Below are 21,183 nucleotides of genomic sequence, written 5' to 3' on the forward strand. Positions count from 1 at the left end.
GAAAAAAACCCCAAACCAAAAATACACCTGAATAAACAGGTCCGAGAGTTCCTGCTGGAGGGAACTTCCTTAGCACTGAAGAAAAACAACCCACAAAAAACTCATCCCCCATAGAACTGCAATAAGATGATGAAGAAAATGCGAGATTTATCTACAGGCCTCCCCGCCCCCCACGCAGCCCCGGGATCCAGGAACACTGTGCCAGGAGTTACATTCCAAACGAGCAGGAGTTGTTTTATTTTGCGTGCCTGCACTTCCCTGTGCGGGGCGGCTTCCTGTCCGTGGATGCAGTGGGCCAGACCGTGGTCCACCCCCATCAGTCTATCTTCACGGCAGCGTAGATCTTGCGGACAAACATGTAGGCTGCATAGAAGCCGATGGTGCCCGTGAGGAGCCAGAAGGACAGGACCATGAGGGCCGTGTAGCCAAAGTAGAGGAGAGAGGGAATGAACTCGACGATGTCCAGCTGGGGCGCGAACAGGGAGAGAAGGGGGACACTCAGTGCCAGCCTGCTGTGGCCAACCAGGTGTCCCCCAACCTTGGCCCGGACCTCGTGGGCAGGCAGTGAGGGGCAGGTGGGGCACACGGCCAGGGTGAACCTTCATCAGCACCAGGGCCTGTGCTCCGCCCTGGATGCTCACGACCACTATCGTGGGTTATTAACCCATTTTACAGAGGAGCTGGGATTCGAACCTGGAGTCAGAGGGCTAGGAGCCCAAGGCCCATATCCACTGACCAGGCCATTCCATGTCGGAGTAGGAGTCTTCCTGGGGAAGGGCCTGGGAGCTCACTGGGAGACGGGGCTGACCTCAGGGCCCACTGCCAGAATGACGAAGGCAGGAAGGCCACAGCTGCCACTTCCCCACCCTCCACAGCCCCCAGAACCGTGCAGGGAGACTTGCGGATGGCTGGAGCACAGAAGTCGGGGGAGGAGAGAGGCGTTCACAGCTCCTGACTGTGGACCAGGGTCACCATGAGCCTGTCTCAGCCTCTGGTGCTCTCCGCCTGAGTGCGCTCTGTCACTTTTATTACCGTCACATGGGAGTCCTGGGGAGTTGATCCTGGAGCATCTGAACCCCTTAGCTGAGTTCTCAGACCTGGGCAGTGATGCCAGGGAATCTGTCATGTGCCAAGTGGAGCTAATCTGGGACCTTGGTATCAAGACCTTCCTGCCCACCAGGGCCCGAGTGGGGCCTGTTCCAGGGCTCTTGGGCAGACACATGGTCACAAAATGCCAGGAGTCCACAAGAAAACAGTAAGGGTCACTGTTTGAGACCATCTCCCTGAAGTCAAATAGCCACAAACTGGGGGATGAAGGCCATGTCTTCCAGCTCAACCACCCATCTCTCTTTATGGGCTTTCTTGTGGCTGAAGGTGGGGTGAAGGTGATGGGGGGGACAGAGTAGTGGTAAATCCAGTGAAAACCAGAAAAGGAGTGAGGCAAAAGGCGGTGCTAGAAAGTTCCTTAGAGTTAAGACAGGCCAAGGCCATCATGTTTCAGACAAGGCTCTCGGGCTGGCTTTAGAGCAGAGCAGAAAGCCTCGGGCAGAGGCAGGAAGGGCAGGAGGCTGAGCTGTGACCTTTGTGTAGGCGGCTATGGAAGCAGGCTTCACTCGCCCAACACTGGCTCCTGTCTTCCTTTTTTCCGGGGTCTTGGGTACCCACTCCCTACTCTGTGGTCCTGTTGGGGCTGTCATTCCAGTACAAAGCCTAAGCTAGTCAATCAGAGTACACCAACCTACTGGACATGAGGAACAGTGAAGGGTGACATATAACCTGGGCCAGTGAGCATCTTCCCTGGGACTGATAGTATGACGACAGAGGACTGGGCCAGTGAGCATCTTCCCTGGGACTGATAACATGAGGACAGAGGAAACACTTTCTTTTATCGCTAGGGCTGCAAAGCTAAAAAGAGACTCTACGGCGGCTACTGGCCATCCTTCTACTTTGTGAAAAGATCCTACCTGCAGACTGAAGCCAAGAAAACACACACAGAGCTGAGGTATAAACACAGAGCCCTGATAACCATTTAAGCTGCTGGATCTAACCAAGCCTGAAGCTGTACTTCAAGTTCTTATTAAAGTTACATAAGCCAAAACATTCTCTTTTTTTTGCTTAAGCCAGCTGGAACTGGGTTTTGGTCACTTTCCATTCAGAAGAGTTTCTGATAAATAGGGGCTGTAGAGAAGGGAAATTAGATTTGTTTTGCAGGATTCCAGCATTAAGATTGATCTGAAGATGGAGTTTGCAGTAAGGCAGATTTCAGTGTGAATCAAGGAAGACCTTAATAATGACAGGAGCTATCTAAAGAGAATGGGAGGTCAGGAGGGAACGCCCTCCGTCACTGATGTGCTAGAGCAGGGCTCAGCAAGCTTCTTAAAGGGACAGGTTATATTGGGTTGGCCAAAAAGTTTATTCAGATTTTTCTGGAAGATAGTATGGAAAAACTGGATCGAACTTTTTGCCCAAGCCGACAGCTGAAGCCATGTGGTCTCTTGTCAAAACTACAATACTCTGCCGCTGTAGTGTAAAAACAGCCTGGACAACAGGTAAATGAATAACCGCCAATAAAACTGTTTACAGCAACAGGCCTGCTGGCCCACAGGCCACCACTGACTGACTCCTTAGCGAGGTGATCCTTTGTTGGGATTGCTGGAGATGGGGCCAGTCAGGGAACTGGAAGCAGGGGTGGAATTCTGCACTCAAATATCTGGACGGTCCTTTCCAACCTGATGTTTTTGGGAAAGGGAATTCCAAGCTTCACTTGGTCAGCCTATGGCTCTAGTTTAGTTTCAGAATACAGCTTGGTTATAAGCAGAGGACTTCCTGCTTTGGAAACCCAAAATACAGTGGCTAAGTCCCGGAGGTGACACAGGGGCCAACCAAAGCAACTCCCAGACTCCCCTCAGTGGCCCATCTGATTTCTGTGTTATGCGCACATCTACCAAACCTGTTGTGGGGATCTGTTTGGACTCTTAAGCCACCCTCTGGGGACAGTGAGCTCTGTGAGTACAGCTGAGCCCCTCAATCTGAGTGCTAAAGCCTGCTTTAGCAGTTTCTGTTCTTATCTCTTTAACTCTTCTCGTTTACATTTATTCTTTCGTGTTACTGTTCTTTTTTCTCCCTGTCTTCTTGAGGTGAACACTATTACCTTACTTCTCTTAAAAGCACTGTAAGGTGATACACTTCCTTTTAGCTCTGCTTTGGTTGTCATCTCACAGGTTCTCCATACAACATTCTCATTGTCGTTTATCCTGAAGGCTTTTGTCACCCAAACATATTCTCTTTCCAAAAAGGTTCTGTTCTAAGAGCAGGAACAGTTCTAGAATGACCTTGGTCCTCCCCATTCTTGGTAGAAAAGTAAGATTTAGACACTAGAGGTTTTTCCCCAGCACCCCCTCCCTACAGGCCTGCCCTGAAAGGGCAAAGGGGCTCCCTCATGCAGGGTGGTACCTTGTTAACAAAGTAAAAGATGGCATAGACCAGGACATAGAATGCAGATCCCCCGGAGACTAGGAAATTCCTCCACCACCAGCGGTAATCCTGAGAAGGAAACAGAGAAGGGTCATTGCTGTCTCCAGGCTGAATCTCTTCCCCAAGTTTCACAGTTGCCTGAGGAGCTTAAAGACCCTGTATAAGGATGGTAATATTTGGGGTCATGTGAAGGTTTTATGCCTTGACTGTGATGGTGGTTACACCACGGCATGCATTTCTAAAAACTTACACAACTACAGACTAAACAGGGTGAACATTACTGTTAATAAATTACATCTCAATTTAAAAAATCAACAACCAAAGAATACTATTAACATTAGCATCTCGTGAGCAAACGTTCACCACATGCCACGTCCTGTTGTAGGTGCTGATTGTGAATCAGCTCAGAGTTCACGAAGCAGCCCTCTGAGTTAGGTCTGGAAGGCACACAGAGGTTAAATGACTGCTCAAGAGCTACTGGAGGAGCCAGGTTTCAGCCCAGGCTGTCTGTCTCAGAGCCCTGACTTTGCTCATTCTGCCAAGAGCTAGTCCCCAGATGGAGGGCAGGTTACCGAAACGGTGCCAGCTGTTGAAGAAATCCCTACTGGAGTGGACTCAGTACTCACAAGTACTGTCATGAGGTCGTGGTGACCTCCACCCACAACGAGTCTATAGCTGAACAAGCGGAAGCTCGGCAAGGGGAAGTGACGCACTTGCCCAAGGCCTCAGAAGACATGGAACCACGTGGGAAACCCAGTTTCCCTGACCCATTTGATGCTGGCCCCAGGTCCCCCTACCCCCAAGTGCTGGCCACGTTCCCCTCACCTCTGCACACAGCTGGAAGTACACCATGACAATGCTGATCTGTGAACAGGACACCACCAGGATGATGAAGACGAGGAACAGGAAGCCGAAAAGGTAATAGAACTGATTCTCCCAGATCGCCTGCGGATGCATCAGAGCCGGCCTTCAGCGGGCCCGCCCCTGCCCCTGCAGTCCTTGCCTGCGCTCGGGAACTCCACCCCACAGTCGGGACTGGCAGGAATGGAGAACGATCATGACACCACTGGGGCCTGTGGTCCTGGCTTGTGCCTGGCCTGGTCTCTCCTCTCTGGAGCAGAGGGTGAGCCAGGCTGTCCCTAGGGAGGGGCTGGGGCATGGCTGATCCTACCATGGGTGGGCCCTAGCCTGAACTCAGCAGCTTGTGGAAAATAACAAATCCCACCCCAATCAAAATTACACAGCAGCCACCACTAGCTGGGGTGGCTCACCATGTACCAGGCACATGCTACATGCTTTATGCACACAACTCCACATGTCAGCCTGTGAAAGGGTGGCCTTTTACAGTGAAGGAGTCAAGGTTCAGAGAGATCAGTGGCTGGCCTGGGGTCACACAAACAGAATAGAGGTGGCCTCCTTAGGCAGGCAGCCAACCCATCCCAGGCAGGGCTGGGTGGGCGAGGGGGTATCAGCTGGGCAAACTGGGCCACTCCAGAGGTGTGGTTGCTTGTCCAGCACTGATTTAGGGCAAAGTCCTCTCTCTGTACTGGACACCGAGCTGGGTCAGCTGGCCTTAGATGGCTCTGAAGAACCCTTCTGCCAGCTTTCATCTGGGCAGGCCTGAGAGAGGAGCAGTCATCATTAAAATAGCAGCTTTGAGTTAAGAAGCATTTCCTGAATGTCAAGCACTGTGCCTTTTACAGACATTATCATGTTCCAGCCTCATAATGATCCTGAGAATTAAGCATCATTTCCCACATTTTCCTAGCAGTTCCGAGTAACCAAGACAGGTAAAGACATGTGCGGACCCAGAAATCAAAACAGATGCAACAATGCTACTAATAAGGTGGTGACTAATGGCAATATTGCTAACACAGCCAAAGCAGCTTCTAGAAATTTCACTGAGCCCCTCCCACACCAGACCCTGCACACAGGCCCATATCACTTAACCTTCCAAGCTGTCATGAAAGGCAGGACTGTTACTGTATTTTAGGGTGAAGAATGGGGGCTAAGAGAAGTTAAAATTTCTGTCTGAAATTTCACAGGCAGTAGGTGGCAGAGCACCTGAGCAGAGGGGTGGGGACAAGGCTGGTGTGGGTGAAGGTGAGGGGTGGGAGCAAGTAGCAGTACTCACACTGAAGATGAAGAAAAGCTCGATGAACATGGCACCAAAGGGCAGGATCCCAGCCATTAGAATACTGCAGAGAACGGGAGGGTTAACACTGCTGGGAGACCTGGGCCACTGGAAGCTTCGGGCTCCCTCCTGAGCCAGTGAGAATGAGAGTGCTAACACAGTGGAGTAGGTCTAGTGCTTTTGCATGCTTTTGTACCACTACAGTCATTCAAGAGGTGTGCATCCTTCTCCCCATTTATAGATGGGGAACTGCAGTGCAGAGAAGGGGCGTGGCTTGCCCAAGGTCCCAGGCAGTTGCAACCTGTCACCCTGCACCTTTCCACCCCACCCCCGCCCGGCCAACACCTAGTCTGGCTACAACTTGGTCCTCTCTATACTGGAGTGAAGCTGAGCTCTTATGAAGTCTAGAGCCAGCCACGGTGCAGCCCCTGCCGGGGAGGGTACCCTCGTCCACGTCTTCCCAACGAGACGGCTCAGGAAGTGTCAGCCTTGTGGACCCCAGAAGCGCCCCCATGGCCCCTGCTGGAGACTCACCCCACGAATCGGTTCATGTACCACCGCTGTTCGGGGATCTGCCGGGGAATCTGGTTGGTGCGCACAGGGTTGTCATATGGCTGCTTACGGAAGCCGAAGTAGTAACCCAGGTAGACCAGAGGCAGGGAGATCCCAAACCACATACAGAGCAGGGCCACCATAGTGGGAAAGGGCACCTGTGGGCACAGCACTGTGAGGCTCCACGAGCCCTGAAGCCCAGGCCAGGGCCATGCAGTGGGGATGGGGACCTTTTGGGTCCCAGGGCAGGAAGGGCTCAGTAGGACACCATAGCAGGGAAGCTTCTACAGACACACCCCACACAGGGCTCCTGGCCAGACCACCCTGGGGTGGACCCCAGCCCTGGGAAAAGCGGAGGGCAGACGGAGGACCAGCTGAGCCACAAAGTGAAGGAGGAACCACGGCATCCCACAGGACCTTGTCACCAGGGAGAATGTGGGGAGAGAACAAGGGAGGGCCTGAGAACCGGAAGGGGAGATGAAGGGTCAGAATAAAGGGAAATTACATGTGCTATGTTAAGTGGAAAAAAAAAAAAAAACCAGAAGTACACAAATAGTGTGTTTCCAATTTTGTTCAATGAAAACACCACACTATACCACTAAGTGAAAAGCTGGATATCAAACTGTATGTACAGGACTCCATTTTAATGAAAATGTCCCAATACTTAAATATGCATACACGCCCAGAGAGGGATTGCAACTGATTTTTCATTTTCTTCTTTAATCCCCATTTGCAGTCTTACATTTTTCATGCAAAATGAAAGAAATAAATATCTGTAAAGTATTTAGAACAAAACTTATTCCAAAGTAAGCACTATATGTTTGCTATTATAATTTTACAATTACATTATTCCATTTTAAATACATCTAAAAAGAGGTTGAGATGAGACAGAGGATGAGATGGTTGGATGGCATCACTGACTCAATGGACATGAGTTTGAGCAAACTCTGGGGGATAGTGCAAGACAGGGAAGCCTGGCATGCTGCAGTTTACGGGGTCGCAAAGAGTTGGACATGACTTAGCGACTGAACAACAACAAAAAGAGGTTAGAAGACTGCAAAAATAGGAAATTTCCTGGCTAAGACTCTGTGCTTCCACTGCAGAGGGCATAGGTTTGATCCCTGGTTAGAGAACTAAGATCCTGCAAGCCACACAGTGCAATCAAAGAAAAAAAAAAAGACCGTAAAAACATATTAAAGATCTGCATTAACTTTTCTGTACTTTCCAAAATTTCTACAATGAGTGTTTATGGTGAGCAGCTGGTAATTGGGAGGAAAATGTTGAGAATGAGAAGGGAGACAGGTATAAAAAAGAGGAAGTGAGAGGAAGAACAGGACCCGGTCTTTCCTGAGGGCAGCTCCCAGAACCGCTGGGAAGAACCCAATACTCCGAAGCCTGGACTGTGGGCCCCACCCAAGGCCCTTCAATGGGTACCTCAGTGAGAGGGAGGCAGTTCCCTCCACTGAGGCTGGGATGGCAAATGCCTACCCCACCTCTCCTGCAGCTCATCAATCAAGACCATCTCCCCATCTCCAACTGAGTCTGCAATCCTCATACGGGAGCTGGCAGGGACATGACGAGGAGAGCCTTGTTTTGGGATCCTGACCTCATCAAGTCACACCAGGCAGCTTTCCCTTGGTTGAGACAAGGGAAATTCCCCAGTTGGCCCCTGGACTGTGGAAAGCTTCTTTTAGAGAAGTGAGCTTTAGGCAGCTGTCTGAAAAGAGTCCATGGGAGGGTCAGGGCAGATGGATGCACAGGGCTGGGGAAACCCTGGCCAGCCCTCAGCCCCCAGGGCTGGGAACAGACCTCTGGGGACTCAGAAAAGGGAAGGAAACAGCAGGAAGTCACCTGCGGGGATGGGTCTGAGCACAGCTGGCCCTCCCTGGCTGGGAAGGACACTTACCGCTCCTGACGAGTGCTTTCCCCAGATGAAGCAATTCAATACGAAGCAGATGCCAAAAACCACGCCAGGATACAGTGTCGCTGTCTGGAAGCGAGAGACACCAGGCTGGGGAGCTGCTTCTAGGGGGGCTCTCAACTGCTCCCTAGTCGGGGCACCCAGACTACAGGTTCCCAAGCCCTCCTGTCCTGGAGGACTCAGCACCAAGATAATCCCTTCCAGAAAGCGCTCCCTGACCTCTAGACCACGTGGGCTTCCTGCTCCTCCCTTGCCCTCATTCAAGTTCGTGATCTCATGCTGTTGTGACCCTCACAGACGTGAGGTCTCGGGAAGACCATGTCCTGCTCACCGATGTGCTCCCAGCACTCAGAGCACAGTGTGCTCAGTAAGCATTTGTTGAATAGGAATGACCGGATAAAGCTGTTACTAAACACACTGGTCTGCACCTCAACCCAAACCGTCTAGAGTGGTGGGGAAGCTTTAACTGCGTCTTAAGGGCGGCAGGTGCCGCCTCCAAGCGCGTGATCTCACCTAACCTACAGGCTAGATGGGAAGGACCTCCATTATCTCTTTTTAAGAAGAGGACACTGAGGCCCAGTGATGTTAAATAACCCGCATGCCAACTTCACACAGTCAGCTAAGGGTGCAACAGAGGTTCAGACCCCGGCTGTCTGTCTGACTGCAGAGGTCCCACTTCTGACACCCTGTGGGGCAATCTATGCAGTCAGAATCTGGGGCTGGGGCTCAGGCAGTTAACCAAAGCTCTAGACTCACAGTTGAGCCTCCTTCACTACTGTGGCTGTCCGAGCACCCAAGAGAGTCGCCCGCCACGATGCCCGAGGCGCCCTGCAATCTGGCGCTCAGCCTCACGGCCAGTTTTATTTATCTTTGGCCCGTAGCCTCCCACACTCACTAACTGGCCACTGCCCCTCCAGTCTCTGACTCTTGCCCTTTATCAAAGGTACAGTTAATAGCATCTCAGGTATCCGCTTCCTGAGTGTCAGTGCTGCATGGTGACCTGCCATGTGCAGTCTCCTTGCATCCGCACAACCACCTGGAGACACCAGCCCCCACTGGACAGATGAGGAAACCAAGGCCCAGAGAGCTGGCCGAGGCCACCAACCAAGGAGAGACCTGGGCCAGGACTGGGGTCCAGGAGATTCCAGAACTTGAGGCTGCCCTGCTGGCTGCTTCCATCCAATGGAAACTGTCCTCTCCAAGGCCCAGCTCACATGTCATTTCCTCCTTCCTGTCTGTCCTGGTTTATCCTGCTGTGTAGCAGGGAATCCCCTGTCTATCCTCCTGGCTGAAATTTATGGACTGGCCACTGTGCTAGATATTAGGAAGAACAGGGAAAAAGTTCATATCCACAAATGGAGAACAACACACGTGGCACTCATAGGCACAAGGCTGTGCCCCGGCCCCTCTGGGGTGCCAAAGAGGACACTGAAGTCAGAATCAGGGGAGGAGGAGGAGGCTAAGACCTAACCACCCACACAGGTGCCAGAGGAGAGGCACGGTCGCACACCTGCATGACCACGGCAGAGGCCCACCTGGGAAGGGAGGCAGAGCTCCACACCAGAGACGGGTCACAACCTTGCAGAGAAAATGGGGAGGTCTAGCATAGCCAAGGGTCCATGAGAAGGGCAAAGATGCCTGAACATGGCCAAGAGTCCTTGGGATAGAGGTGGGAAGGAATTCATGCACTAGTTGGCAGGAGAACCATCCACACTTCATGGCTGAGGGGAGGCGGGGGGTCATAGGATCGGAGGAGGAAAGGCAGCCACCCAGGTTGTCTGCCTTGGGGCCTGGGTGGATGCCGGCAGACAGGGTTTGTGCTGGGACCCACCCAGGGAGACTTGGAGGCTATCTGGTGGGAGACTTCATCAGGGAAGTCTCACCAGGGGAGAAGAGGGCTGGGTTTTACAGTTCTCAAGATCCCTGGCTCTCAGTACACAGCGGCCCAAGGAAAACATCCGATGCATCAAGCATTCATAGTAGCCCGAGAAAAACACCCGATGCGTGATGAACTCAGGAAACTTTTTTGATCTTTCCAGAACAACTGAAGCTCTTCCATACAGAGGGATTACTAAGTGCCAGGGTATTAGCCAGAGTTGGGCTAGCCTGAGTTCCCCTGAGCTTTTGAAAGTTGTGAGAATGGTTTCAGAAGGCTGGGTCTAGAGGCTTTTCCCAGTTTGGCACCAGGGGTTTCCCTGGTCCTGTAAGGGCTCACTTGCTCTAGGAGAAGGGGCTCAGGACTCCTAGTTGTCCTCCTGTTTCCCAGGTGTTCTCCTCTTTTCTGCTGCCAAGAATTCTCCTCACCACCAGGACAGCGATCGTCAGGAGCTGACCTTCCTCAAGAGGAACAGCGGCACCAAGGCTGGCAAGCAGGCTGACAGTGATGTGGGGCCTGGCCTCTCCCGCCTGTGGCAGGTAATTCTCCCTTTACTCTGCTGGGCAGGGTGTTCTCCTGGCAGCCCTGCTGATCAGGTTTTGACCTTAAACTGTTGACACCTGGGCTTGGCGCCCAACTCCTATTATTCTGAACCCCCTATTTCTACTTGTTTGAGCCATGGGACAACGCAGGCTAAAAATCACATTTCAATTCCCTCTTTTCATCAATGTGGCAACTAAGGCCTTCAGAGGTAAGCACCCACGGGTGAGGTGAGAGCCCAGGGCTCCTCCTTGGGTGCACCCCTCCCACCCCTCGTGCTGCTGCCCAGCCTCTGGCCTTGAACATCCCCCAGGACATGCCTCTGCTGCTCCCAAGGAGCCCAGGAGGAAGCACCTCGGCTCCCCACCAGCACAGGGAGGAGGTTTGGGACACTTACGCAGAAGGCCCCTTTCTTCCACCGATGGCCCTTCAGAGTGCGGTACAGACGGCCAGCTGAAAATCCACCAAATACCCTGTGGGGAAATGGTGGGGTTCCACACCAAGGAGACCTGTTAGCTGAAGCGGAGGCCACCTAAGTCAGCCCCGAGCCCCTCAGACACACCTACCCCATGAACATGAAGAGGAAGCAGGCCGTGGTCATGAGTGCTCCCCGGCTAGAGGGTGACAGCATCCCGAGCATGGCCACAACTGAGGAGGGAATGGGAGAGAGGGGAAGTCAGGGTCTCCAAAGCCCAGGGCCCCATCCAGGCTGGCTGACAGGGCCCCGGCGCAGGTGAGGCTAGACGAGGCTCCCTTCTCCCTCAGCCCTCCTCTCTACAGGAGAAGACTGGGTCTTAGCTGGGGTTCAGAGGGGTGCAGCAGTTACTATACATCAGCAAAAAAAGAAAAGTGGGCAGACTGACTTCAGCACTGCCTAGAGCCCCTATATAATCATTTTGGGGGGTGTTTTCTGAGAAAAGAGACCTGATTCCAGTCTAATCCTGGCATGGAAAGGGGTAGGTCATATAATGCCTGGCTGCAAAAGGAGGCCAACCTCCCCATGCTAATCCGTGGCTTCAGTGGCAGTGTGGCTGTGCGTGCGCTACGGATGGTGCTGGCAACATCTGAGCAGCAAAGCGCTGGGGCCTCTGGCTGAGAGGACCAGCCCTTCTGCCGGGACAGATGCTTCTGTCTGGCCCAGAGATGCTGACACATCCCTCTGCCTCAGGAAGGGAAGCCTACTCCTCTCTCAGACTCAGGCCTGTGCTTCTCCCTCCGCCCAACCCCAGCCCCGCAGGGCCACTCACAGATGACAATGAGGATCATACAGAAGAGCTGAATGCCCGAGCCCAGCAGGGAGCTGAGGATCATGGGGTACTGCGGGGGCCTGAAGACGTCGCCGTGCACCAGCTTCCAGCCAGACTCTTCCATGGTGTCTTCCTGCAGCAAAGGGCCAGACAGTGAGGCTCTTCCTGGGCTCCGAGGAGGCAGCTCCTGCAGGGACCACCCCTAGGACCCACATCCTCTGATTGGGGCTGAGGGTCCCTCAGATGTGTCAACCAGCTCCACTCTTACACAGGAGTGTGAGTGAGAAAGTACTTCCCAGAGGACTGTCACATGGGGAAAGCAGACAGCCGTATGAAAGGAAAATTTCCTCCCCACATGCCACAAACCTACTGCATGAAAAAATAATGTAAACCAACACACTAAAACACTGTGATAGTTTTTGAGTGGTATATTTACAAGTTTTTGGGTTTTTTTACCGATTACAAAAATGATATAAACACACCTTATTTTACTGTGCTTCATTTTACAGCACTTCACAGATACTGTAATTTTTACAAATCGAAGGTCTGTAGCAACCTGCGTCAAGCAAGTCTACCAGCACCGTTTTTCCAAAAGCATTTCCTCACTTCATGTCTCTGCATCACACTTTAGTAATTCTTGCAATATTTCAAAACTTTTCATCATTATTATATTTGTTATAGTGCTCTAGTCTCAGTAATCTTTTTTTTTTTTTTTTTAATTATTTATTTAGTTGGCAGCACCAGGTCTTAGCTGTGGCACACAGGTTGCAGCACACAGGATCTTCAGTTGCAGCATGTGGGATCTAGTTCCCCGACCAGGGATGGAACCTGGGCTCCCTGCATTGGGAGCATGGACTTCCAGCCACTGGACCACTGAGGATCAGTGATCTTTGATGTTACTACTGCAACAGTTTGAGGCTGCCATAAACTGTGCCCATAAAGATGGCAAACAATAAACGTACGGTCTGAATGCTCCATCAACGAGCTGCTCCATCTCTCTCCCTCTTCTTCAGCTTCCCTATTCCCCGAGGTATAATATTGACATTAGGCCAATTAATAACCCTACAACGGCCTCTAAATGTGTAAGTAAGAGGAAGCGTTACATGTCTCTCACTTTAAATCAAAAGCTAGAAATGATTAAACTTAGACAGGAAAGCCTGTCAAAGGCTCAGACAGGCCAAAAACTAGACCTCTTGCACGAAATATTCAGCCAAGTTGTGAAAGCAAAAGAAAAGTTCTTGAAGGAAATTAAAAGTGCAACTCTGGTGAATATAGGAATAAGAAAGCAAAGCAATCTTATAGCTGTTATGGAGAAAGTCTGAGTGGTCTGGAGAGAAGACCAACCCAGCCATAAGATCCTGTTAAGCCAAAGCCTCATTCAGAGCAAGGCCCAACCCTCTTTAATTGTGTGAAGGCTGAGACAGGTGAGGAAGCTGCAGAAGAAAAGTCTGAAGTTAGCAGAGGTTGGTTCATGAGGTTTAAGGAGAGAAGCCCATCTCTGTAACATAAAAGTGCCAAGTGAAAAAAAAAGAAAAAATGCGAAGTGAAGCAGCAAGTGATGATGGAGAAGCTGCAGCAAGTTATCCGGAAGATCTAGCTACATTAACAGTGGCTACACTGAACAGACTTTCAATATAGACAAAACAGCCTTTGATTGGAAGAAGATGCCACCTCTGACTTTCACAGCTAGAGAGGAGAAGTCAATGCCTGGCTTCAAAGGACAGCCTGACTCTCTGTTACAGGCTCATGTAGCTGGTGACTTTAAGTTGAAGCCAGTGCTCATTTACCACTCCGAAAATTCTGGGGCCTTGAAGAATTACGTTAAATCCACTCTGCCTGGATGACAGTACATCTGTTTACAACGTGGTTTACTGAATACTTTAAGCCCACTGTTAAGACCTACTGCTCAGAGAAAAAAAAAAAGACTCCTTTCAAAGTATTACTGCTCATTGACAAAGTACCCGATCACCCAGGAGCTCTGCTGGAGATGTACAATGAGATTAATGTCATCTTCATGCCCATTAACGTCTATCCTGCAGCCCGTGGGTCAAGGCATTGTCTTGACTTTGTGGTCTTATTTAAGAAACATATTTCATAAGCCTAAAGTTACTGTAAGACAGTGTGATTCCTCTGATGGATCTGGGCAAAGTAAATTGAAAACCTGGAAAGGATTCACCATTCTAATGCTGTTGGTTTTTTTTTTTTTTTGGCTAAACTGCGCCATGTGGAATCTTAGTTCCCCAACAAGAGATTGAACCTGCGCACCCTGCACTGGAAGCATGGAGTCTTAACCACTGGACCACCAGGGAAATCTCAGGATTCATCATTCTAGATGCCATTAAGAACATTAGTGGTTCATAGGAAGAGGTCAAAATATGAATATTGATGACGTTGATTCCAAGCTTCATGGATGAAATTGTGAGGTTCAAGATTTCAGAAGTAATTGCAGATGCAGTGGAAGCAGCAAGAGAACTAGAAGTGGAGCCTAAAGACTGGACTGAATTGTTGCCATCTCACGATAAAATTTTAACAGGTAAGGGGCTATTTCTTGTGGATGAGCAAAGAAAATGATTTCTTGAGATGGAATCTACTCCTGGTGAAGATGCTCTGAGAATTTAGCAAATTTCACTGCTGTCTTATTTTAAGAAATTGCCACAACCACCCCAAGCTTCAGCAGCCAACACTCTGATCAGTCAGTAGCCACTAACATTGAGGCCAGATAAAGATAATGACTAGATAAAGGCTCAGATGTTGGTTAGCATTTTTTAGCCCTATTTTTAAATTAAGGTACTTCTTTAGACATACTGCTACTGCACACTTAATAGACAACAGTACAGTATAAACATAACTTTCACATGCACTGGGAGACCAAAAGTTTGTCTCACTTGCTTTACTGTAATAATCACTTCATTGTGATGGCCTAGGACCGAGTCCACAATATCTCTGGGTATGTCTGTACGTGCTCTTACATGTGTAATAAAGTAAAAAAAAAAAATTCTTTAGTATGATACTCAAATGAACAAAAAGTAGTAAATGTGTATCACAGACAATTTTTTAAAAATCCAGAAAGATTGAACAAAAAATATAAAACTTGTAAACATTTAAGGATTAAAAACTAAAACCAGAAAAATATAAAAATGATTTACATATTTAATAATACTGTGTTTTGATCTATTTCCTTAGCCCTTTAGATATGTACATGTGTGTATGTGTATATAGCTTTTAACAGTAAAACTGGGATCACACTGTATTTACTTGGTTACTTTCAGCTGAGGGATGGTCATGAGCATTACCTCATGTCAGTAAACACTCTCTACAATTATTATTTAATAGCTGTACAGTTTTTCATTATACAGCTTTATTATACTATAACCAAATTATTATTATGGGATATCAGGCTATATTCAGTTTATTTAAATTATGAACAAGTCTGCTATGAATATTTCTAGATCAAATTTTTGTGGTTTTGATGCTCAGGGAACTAAGATCCCACATGCCACATGGTGAGGCCAAAAATTTAAAAAAAAAAAAGAAAAGTTAACTTTTTGACAGTTTATGAAACTTACTGTCAATTAACTACTTTTCAGAAAATTACCAGTTTACACTTGTACAGGTGGCATGAAAGGTGCTTATTTCACATTAACCTTGCCAACAATTAATACTATATATACAGAGCTGTGCTAATTTAAGGTCCAGAACTGTCTTCTGATGATTGAAACTGCAAGTGCGGGGCTTGATGTTGTGGTTTAGTTGCTAAGTTGTGTCCAACTTTTTTGAAAGCCCATGGACTGTAGCCTGCCAGGTTCCTCTAGCCATGGGAATTCCCAAGCAAGAATACTGGAATGCATTGCCATTTCCTTCTACAGGGGCTCTTCCCGACCCAGGAATTGATCCAGCGTCTCCTGCATTGGGTGGTGGATTCTTTACCACTGAGCCACCACGGAAGCCCATGTTGGGGACTTATGCCTAAGATAAAAACACTTTTTTACATGTTTATTAGCATGTATCCTTGTATGTGTTTTTTGTTCATCAGCACATTAGAGAACTTTAATGTTTTTTTATACCAGTTCTTTTAACCATCATCTTCCTTTTTAAAAACATTTATTTTTAATTGGAGGATAATTACTTCACAATATTGTATAACTATCATCTTCTAAAAAATCTGTTGCATATATTGTTTGCCATTTCACTTTTCTGTTTTGTTTATTTTGACATAAAGGATTATTATGTATGTCAAATCAATATCAATCAAATAAATCAATCCAGTTTTCTTCCATTATGAAAGCTTGGAAATTAGAAAGCTGGGCTTCCCTGGTGGTCCAGTGGTTAAGAATTTGCCTGCCAATGCAGGAAACAAAGGTTCAATCCCTGGCCTGGGAAGATGCCACATGCTGTAGGGCAACTAAGCCCGTGTGCCCTAGAGTCTGTGCTGTGCAAAAAGAGAAGCCACCACAATGAGAAGCCCTCACACTGCAATGGAGAGCGGCCCTCGATTGCCACAACTAGTGAAAGTCTGTGTGGAGCAATGAAGACCCAGCACAGACAAAAATAAATACATAAAATAAAATAAAAAAGCAAAATAAAATGAGAAAATCTATCCCAAGCACTTTGAGTCATTAAACGTTTGTTTTCCTTTTTAATACTTTCAAGGTTTATGCTATGAATGATCACACAACCCTCCACCCCCGCCCCCAGTCCTCGTCTGGGAGGCCTGGAGCTCTACTGCTAGACCACCCTCCCTCTGCAAGTCCATCCCTCCCCAGCCAAGACCTCGTACAATGTCATCCTCCTTATTATAGTTGGCGATGTCCTTCCGCAGGGTCCGAATGATAATCATGCTCAGGATGCCTGAAACAAACGGGGCGGTGGGGGGCGGGGAGGAAGAGAAGCCGTCAGCACTGCCAGCTGAGTCTTCTGTGCTGCTGGTCCCCCCGGCACATGTGGCTTTCTTCAGTGGGAACTGGCTACGCAGTGGCCTCAGGTCCTCTCCTGGGCAGGGCTCCAGCTCAGTGACCAGGGGAGGAGCAAACAGAGGGTCACCCCTCAAGTGTCGGGGGAGGAATGAGCTGCTGGGATTGGTGGAGGCTGTCACAGGACACTGCTTCCACTCTAGGGAGAACAGCATCCCTATTCCTCCAGTGATTGGTCCTTCTAACTTCCCAGGCTCACCTCTCTGGTTATTTATTGCTTTTGGTTATCAGGTCATGGCCCATCTCCCTCTCACCTGTGTGCCTATAACCCAGGCTACTGCTTTTGCCTTAACTAGGACTCACACTTCAAGACATCTCCTCTCGACACACCCTAAACAGTTCTGAGGCCCCCATTGGCCCTGGCATGGGCTGTTTCTCTCTAGGCAGCGGTATAGCAGCTAAGACAACGGATTATCGGACCCTGAGCTAACTTACTGCTTTTAGGCTTGGCTGGAAGGAGGCGGGAGGCTTGTGAAGTGTTTATTAGCACCACAGCTGGTCCCAGGCTAAAGGTTTAATGAAGACAACATTATCTTTACTTCCTCTCTGATACTGAAAAGATCAGTTATGTCCCCTGCCCTCCCGCCCTCATGTCATCTGGCTTCTCACCAAGTTTGTCCCACAGCAGGGCCATGTGACCCTGGCTAGAAGAGTCCTTCCCTGGGTCTCTGAATGTGGCTCCTCGTTCAGAGAGGTCTTCTCTAAGGCAGCCTTCACCTCTCTGCACTTAGCACTTAGCACTACCTGGAATTCCATCAGTCCGGGGCTTTTCTGTCTCTCTCCTGCCACCCGAGTATAGACGGTGAGGGCAGAGGCTGGGTTAGTTTTGCTCAACACCATATCCAGCGTGTGGCTGGGGCCCCAAAAGGGTGAGCAATGACGAACCCTTGTTGAATGAACCAACGAAGGTGTGTGTGAAGAGAGGCGCAGTGTTCCCCGGGGGGCCCTCCAGAGTGGAGGCTGAGTCTTGTTCATCTCTGTGTACCTGATGCCCCCACAGAGCCCTGATGTCCGTTTCTGACCTACACTGGGCTCCAAGAACACCCTAGAAGTCCCCTGTGAGCCATGTGACACCTCAGGCCCTTGTTCTCTCCACCCTCCAGCCCACAGCTCTCACCTGACAGGAAGAAGACCACCACAACGGAGTTAATGATAGAAAACCAGTGGATCTGCACATCACTCATGGTGAGGTAAGTGTCCCAGCGAGAGGCCCACTTGATGTCACTTTCCTGGCGATGGGGAGGAACTGCTTGAGAGCCAAGCCTCCTGCTTGACCTCTCCCGCCCGGCCGAGCCGTCCTCCCCTACAGCTGCGGCTGCAGCCCCTTCTCACCTCCCAGTGCACAGAGTACGTGAAGTACAGCTGATTCTCCTTGGTGGGGTCAATTTCTTGGGGCGAGGAGTTGGTACCCTCAGGCAGGGTGCATGAGCTCTTCTCGTCTGCTTTGAGGTCTGTGAGAGACAGAGACTCAATCTGTTCCTGGGAGGGCAGGTGCCACTACCCAGGAACTGTTCTGGGGGTGTACACAGGGGTGGCATGCTACTGAGAAGAGGCTAGGAAGAGCTGGCAATGACATCTTTAAAACTGTGCTCCCTGGAGCCCTGACTTTTCAAAGAGCCTCAGGGGTTGCAGAGAGCTGTGTGCAGGGAGTGGGTCTGAGTCCCTGTTTAGTCAAACAAATTCTTCCTTCACTCATAGCAAATATCCACCTGCTCGTTCAGTCAGTCCCATTCAACACGCAAACACCACCAGCCCACTGTCTCACACGCTTCCTCGTTCATTCAGTCCCCAGAGTCCCGGCACTCTAGCAATCAGTCCTCAGTCACTTTCTCCCTTCATTTACTCATCCATTCATCCTGCCATCGTCCATTCATTCAGTAACAAACATACAATAAGCAGGCGCCTACTATCTGCCTGGTACTGGGCTAAAAACAGTGAGAAAAGAAGACAGGGTCTCTAACCTCGAAGAACCACGGGGGGCAGCAGCTGCTGTCAAACACTCACACAGTAAACGTCAGGCTGCGCCCACGACACTGGTGGGAGGAGAGGCAGTCTGTGCCCCGAAAGCACAGGGTCTACATTTTACAAGAGACTTCTGAGTATGATTTTGTTTGTTTGAATACCAGGTTCCACACCTTAAAAAAAAGAAATCCCGAAACCCACCACCACGGTGGACAGAAGACCAGGCCTACTAAGTGGAAGTGCGCTCTGTGGTGAGCAAGGGCTGCCAGGCGAGGTGAAGGTGGACTAGGTCAGTCAGGCCCAGAGGGCTGGGCCTGGGCTCTCAAATTCCCAGAGGACGGCTGACCCTGAGCCAACTTTACGCCAATCACTCACCTGCAGGAGCACAAACACTGAGATTGGCTGCCCAACAGCTCGGTCTGTACCTCTGCCCCTTGTTCTTGAGCTAGCTGGTTTTTATGATGGGCCCAGCCAAGCCCGATTGCTGTTTGGTTGTGGCCAAGTCACCGAGCTCTCTGAGCCTCTGGTTCCCATCATAATCAGCACACACCTCCCCGGTGGCCGGGAGCAGGTCAACCGGTAGATGCCAGGCCAGGGCTCAGCGTGTCAGCTCTCCCCTTGTCCCTGCTTTCTCTAACGGGAATGCAGTGACCCTAGCTTGGCTGGGCCCCTATCAGCCACGTCAGGAGTCAAGGGCGCAGAGGCCCTGGGTGTGGGAGCCCAGGCCCGCCCAGCCCTGCCCCCTGGCCACACCTACCCACTCACCCTCCAGCCTGACGCTCTGGGGAATCACCTCGAAGCGGACGACGCGGTACGTGTGCTCCCGGTCCTCTTCCAGGTCTTCCCGGTGGTAGTAGAGGATGAACGAGAGGTGGTTGTGCAGGTAGATCTAAGCAGAGCAACAGAGGGGACGAAGAAGCTGGAGCCAGGGAACCACCAGCAAACCCACACAGGCAGGCCGGCCAGGTATTCGGTCCCTTCCCGCATTTAATAGACCCAGCCGCACCAACCTTCCAAATACACTGCTCTCATAGCAGTCCGCTACTTGCAAACCCTCCAGGCCTCAGTGGGGCTTACTAAAGTCCAGACCCCACAGGCTGGGATTCAAGGCCCTCTGTCCTGTAACCCTGACATACTGGGCTGTCGTCACCTTCTCAGACAGGTTAGTTCACCTGCTCCCCTGGATCTCTCCCTGCCTCATGAACCGTCCCCACCCTGAACTACATTCACAGCGTTCACTTCAACTAGAATGCCGTCCCGACTTCACGCAGCTCAAGCCTATCTAGTTTTCAAGGCCCACCTCCTCCGTGACAACCTGAATGCACGCATGCTCCCTGCGAACTCCTCTGGCACTGCCCATGGGATTGGAACTGGGACTTGAGATCCAGGGTTTCACACTGTCAGTTCTCCCCGTTATGACAGAAGCCCTTGGAGGACAGTGACTGTGCCTCGAAAGAAACGTGCTTGTTCTTTATTCCCTAAGTAATATGTGTTCAGTTTAGAAAATGATAAATATAAGAGAATCCCCGTTACAATCAGCACTGCTGGCGTATTTCTCAGTGGCTGTGCTGCAGAGTGCTTATGCAGATTATCTGATACACTCTGCAGGACCCCCTAAAGGGCACGTATGGCCATCACATACATTTTATAGAAAAGGAACACAAAGCTTAGAGAGGTCAGAGAAGTAGGATTAGGGTCCCCGTCAACCAGTAAGGCAGGAATCAAAACCCAGACAACCTGTATGCTCTTGACCACCACTTAGCTTGCTCTCTAACACACTGACGAAATTCCTGATTTTCTTTGGAGGTGGGGGTGGGGTGGGCAGAATTACTCTTATAATCCGTATGATCATATAGTTATACAGAATCTGAGGTTTTAGGCACTGCGCTTTCCACTTCCTCTGTAGCATCTGCTAGTGCCCTGCCCACCAGTACCCAAACTTCCGACAGACCACACCTGGGGGCACCAGCAGGAACTTCCCTGGCCATCCCTGTATTTTCTCTTATAAGCCTAGAGCTGCAGGTTTCCCCCTCCTCTGTGGCCCCAAGTGCTCATGACTTTGGGGCGTGGCTCCCCAGCCCTCTGAGCACACTAGGGTATTCCAGTACCTTGTTGACGTCTGTGAAGCCGAGCCGGTAGCCGTGTTCAAACTGCACATCTTTCTCCTTCTTCTTGTCGTCGCCATCGCGGTTGGAGTAGAGCTCCAGCCGGGTGGCTACGGGCAGGTTGTCCGCAATGCTGGAAACCCAAGGCCCCGCTCAGTCCCTCAGACCGCCGCTCCCTCAGGGCCCTCCCCTCCGGGAACCTGAGGCTGGCGGGGAGCAGGGGACAACTCACAGGTGGACGTAGTAGTCCTCTGAGATCCGCTCGGCCACGAGCCGGCTCTGCTCCACGGTCAGGGTCACTGGCTTGTTAGACTGGCCGCACAGAACCTCACACTTCTTCTCACTGTTCATGAGAACCTGGAAAGGGGTGTTGACAATCCGGTCCCCTCTCAGCACCTCTCC

At 50.3% G+C, this 21,183-nt stretch overlaps 1 protein-coding gene across 2 annotated transcripts in view; it reads right to left on the reverse strand.

Moving 5' to 3' along the window:
- Nucleotides 1-127: 127 nt before the first annotated feature.
- Nucleotides 128-21,183, reverse strand: part of TM9SF4 (transmembrane 9 superfamily protein member 4) — a 51,011-nt gene continuing 29,955 nt past the window's right edge. The window contains exons 4-18 of one of the 2 annotated variants that reach the window (XM_010841734.1): nt 21,014-21,183; nt 20,785-20,914; nt 19,442-19,565; nt 18,047-18,165; nt 17,832-17,943; nt 16,522-16,592; nt 11,745-11,877; nt 11,064-11,145; nt 10,895-10,970; nt 8,067-8,150; nt 6,143-6,318; nt 5,609-5,672; nt 4,300-4,419; nt 3,454-3,543; nt 128-466 (exon numbers count right to left, since the gene is read on the reverse strand). In XM_010841734.1, the coding sequence (XP_010840036.1) occupies nt 317-466; nt 3,454-3,543; nt 4,300-4,419; nt 5,609-5,672; nt 6,143-6,318; nt 8,067-8,150; nt 10,895-10,970; nt 11,064-11,145; nt 11,745-11,877; nt 16,522-16,592; nt 17,832-17,943; nt 18,047-18,165; nt 19,442-19,565; nt 20,785-20,914; nt 21,014-21,183 (1,701 nt within the window). In that variant the 3' untranslated portion in view covers nt 128-316. The remainder of the gene's footprint in view (nt 467-3,453; nt 3,544-4,299; nt 4,420-5,608; nt 5,673-6,142; nt 6,319-8,066; nt 8,151-10,894; nt 10,971-11,063; nt 11,146-11,744; nt 11,878-16,521; nt 16,593-17,831; nt 17,944-18,046; nt 18,166-19,441; nt 19,566-20,784; nt 20,915-21,013) is intronic. The other variant, XM_010841735.1, reaches the window with a different exon arrangement.

The sequence above is a fragment of the Bison bison genome, unplaced genomic scaffold, assembly GCF_000754665.1.
Source record: "Bison bison bison isolate TAMUID 2011002044 unplaced genomic scaffold, Bison_UMD1.0 scf7180017864167, whole genome shotgun sequence".
NCBI classification, from domain to species: Eukaryota; Metazoa; Chordata; class Mammalia; order Artiodactyla; family Bovidae; genus Bison; species Bison bison.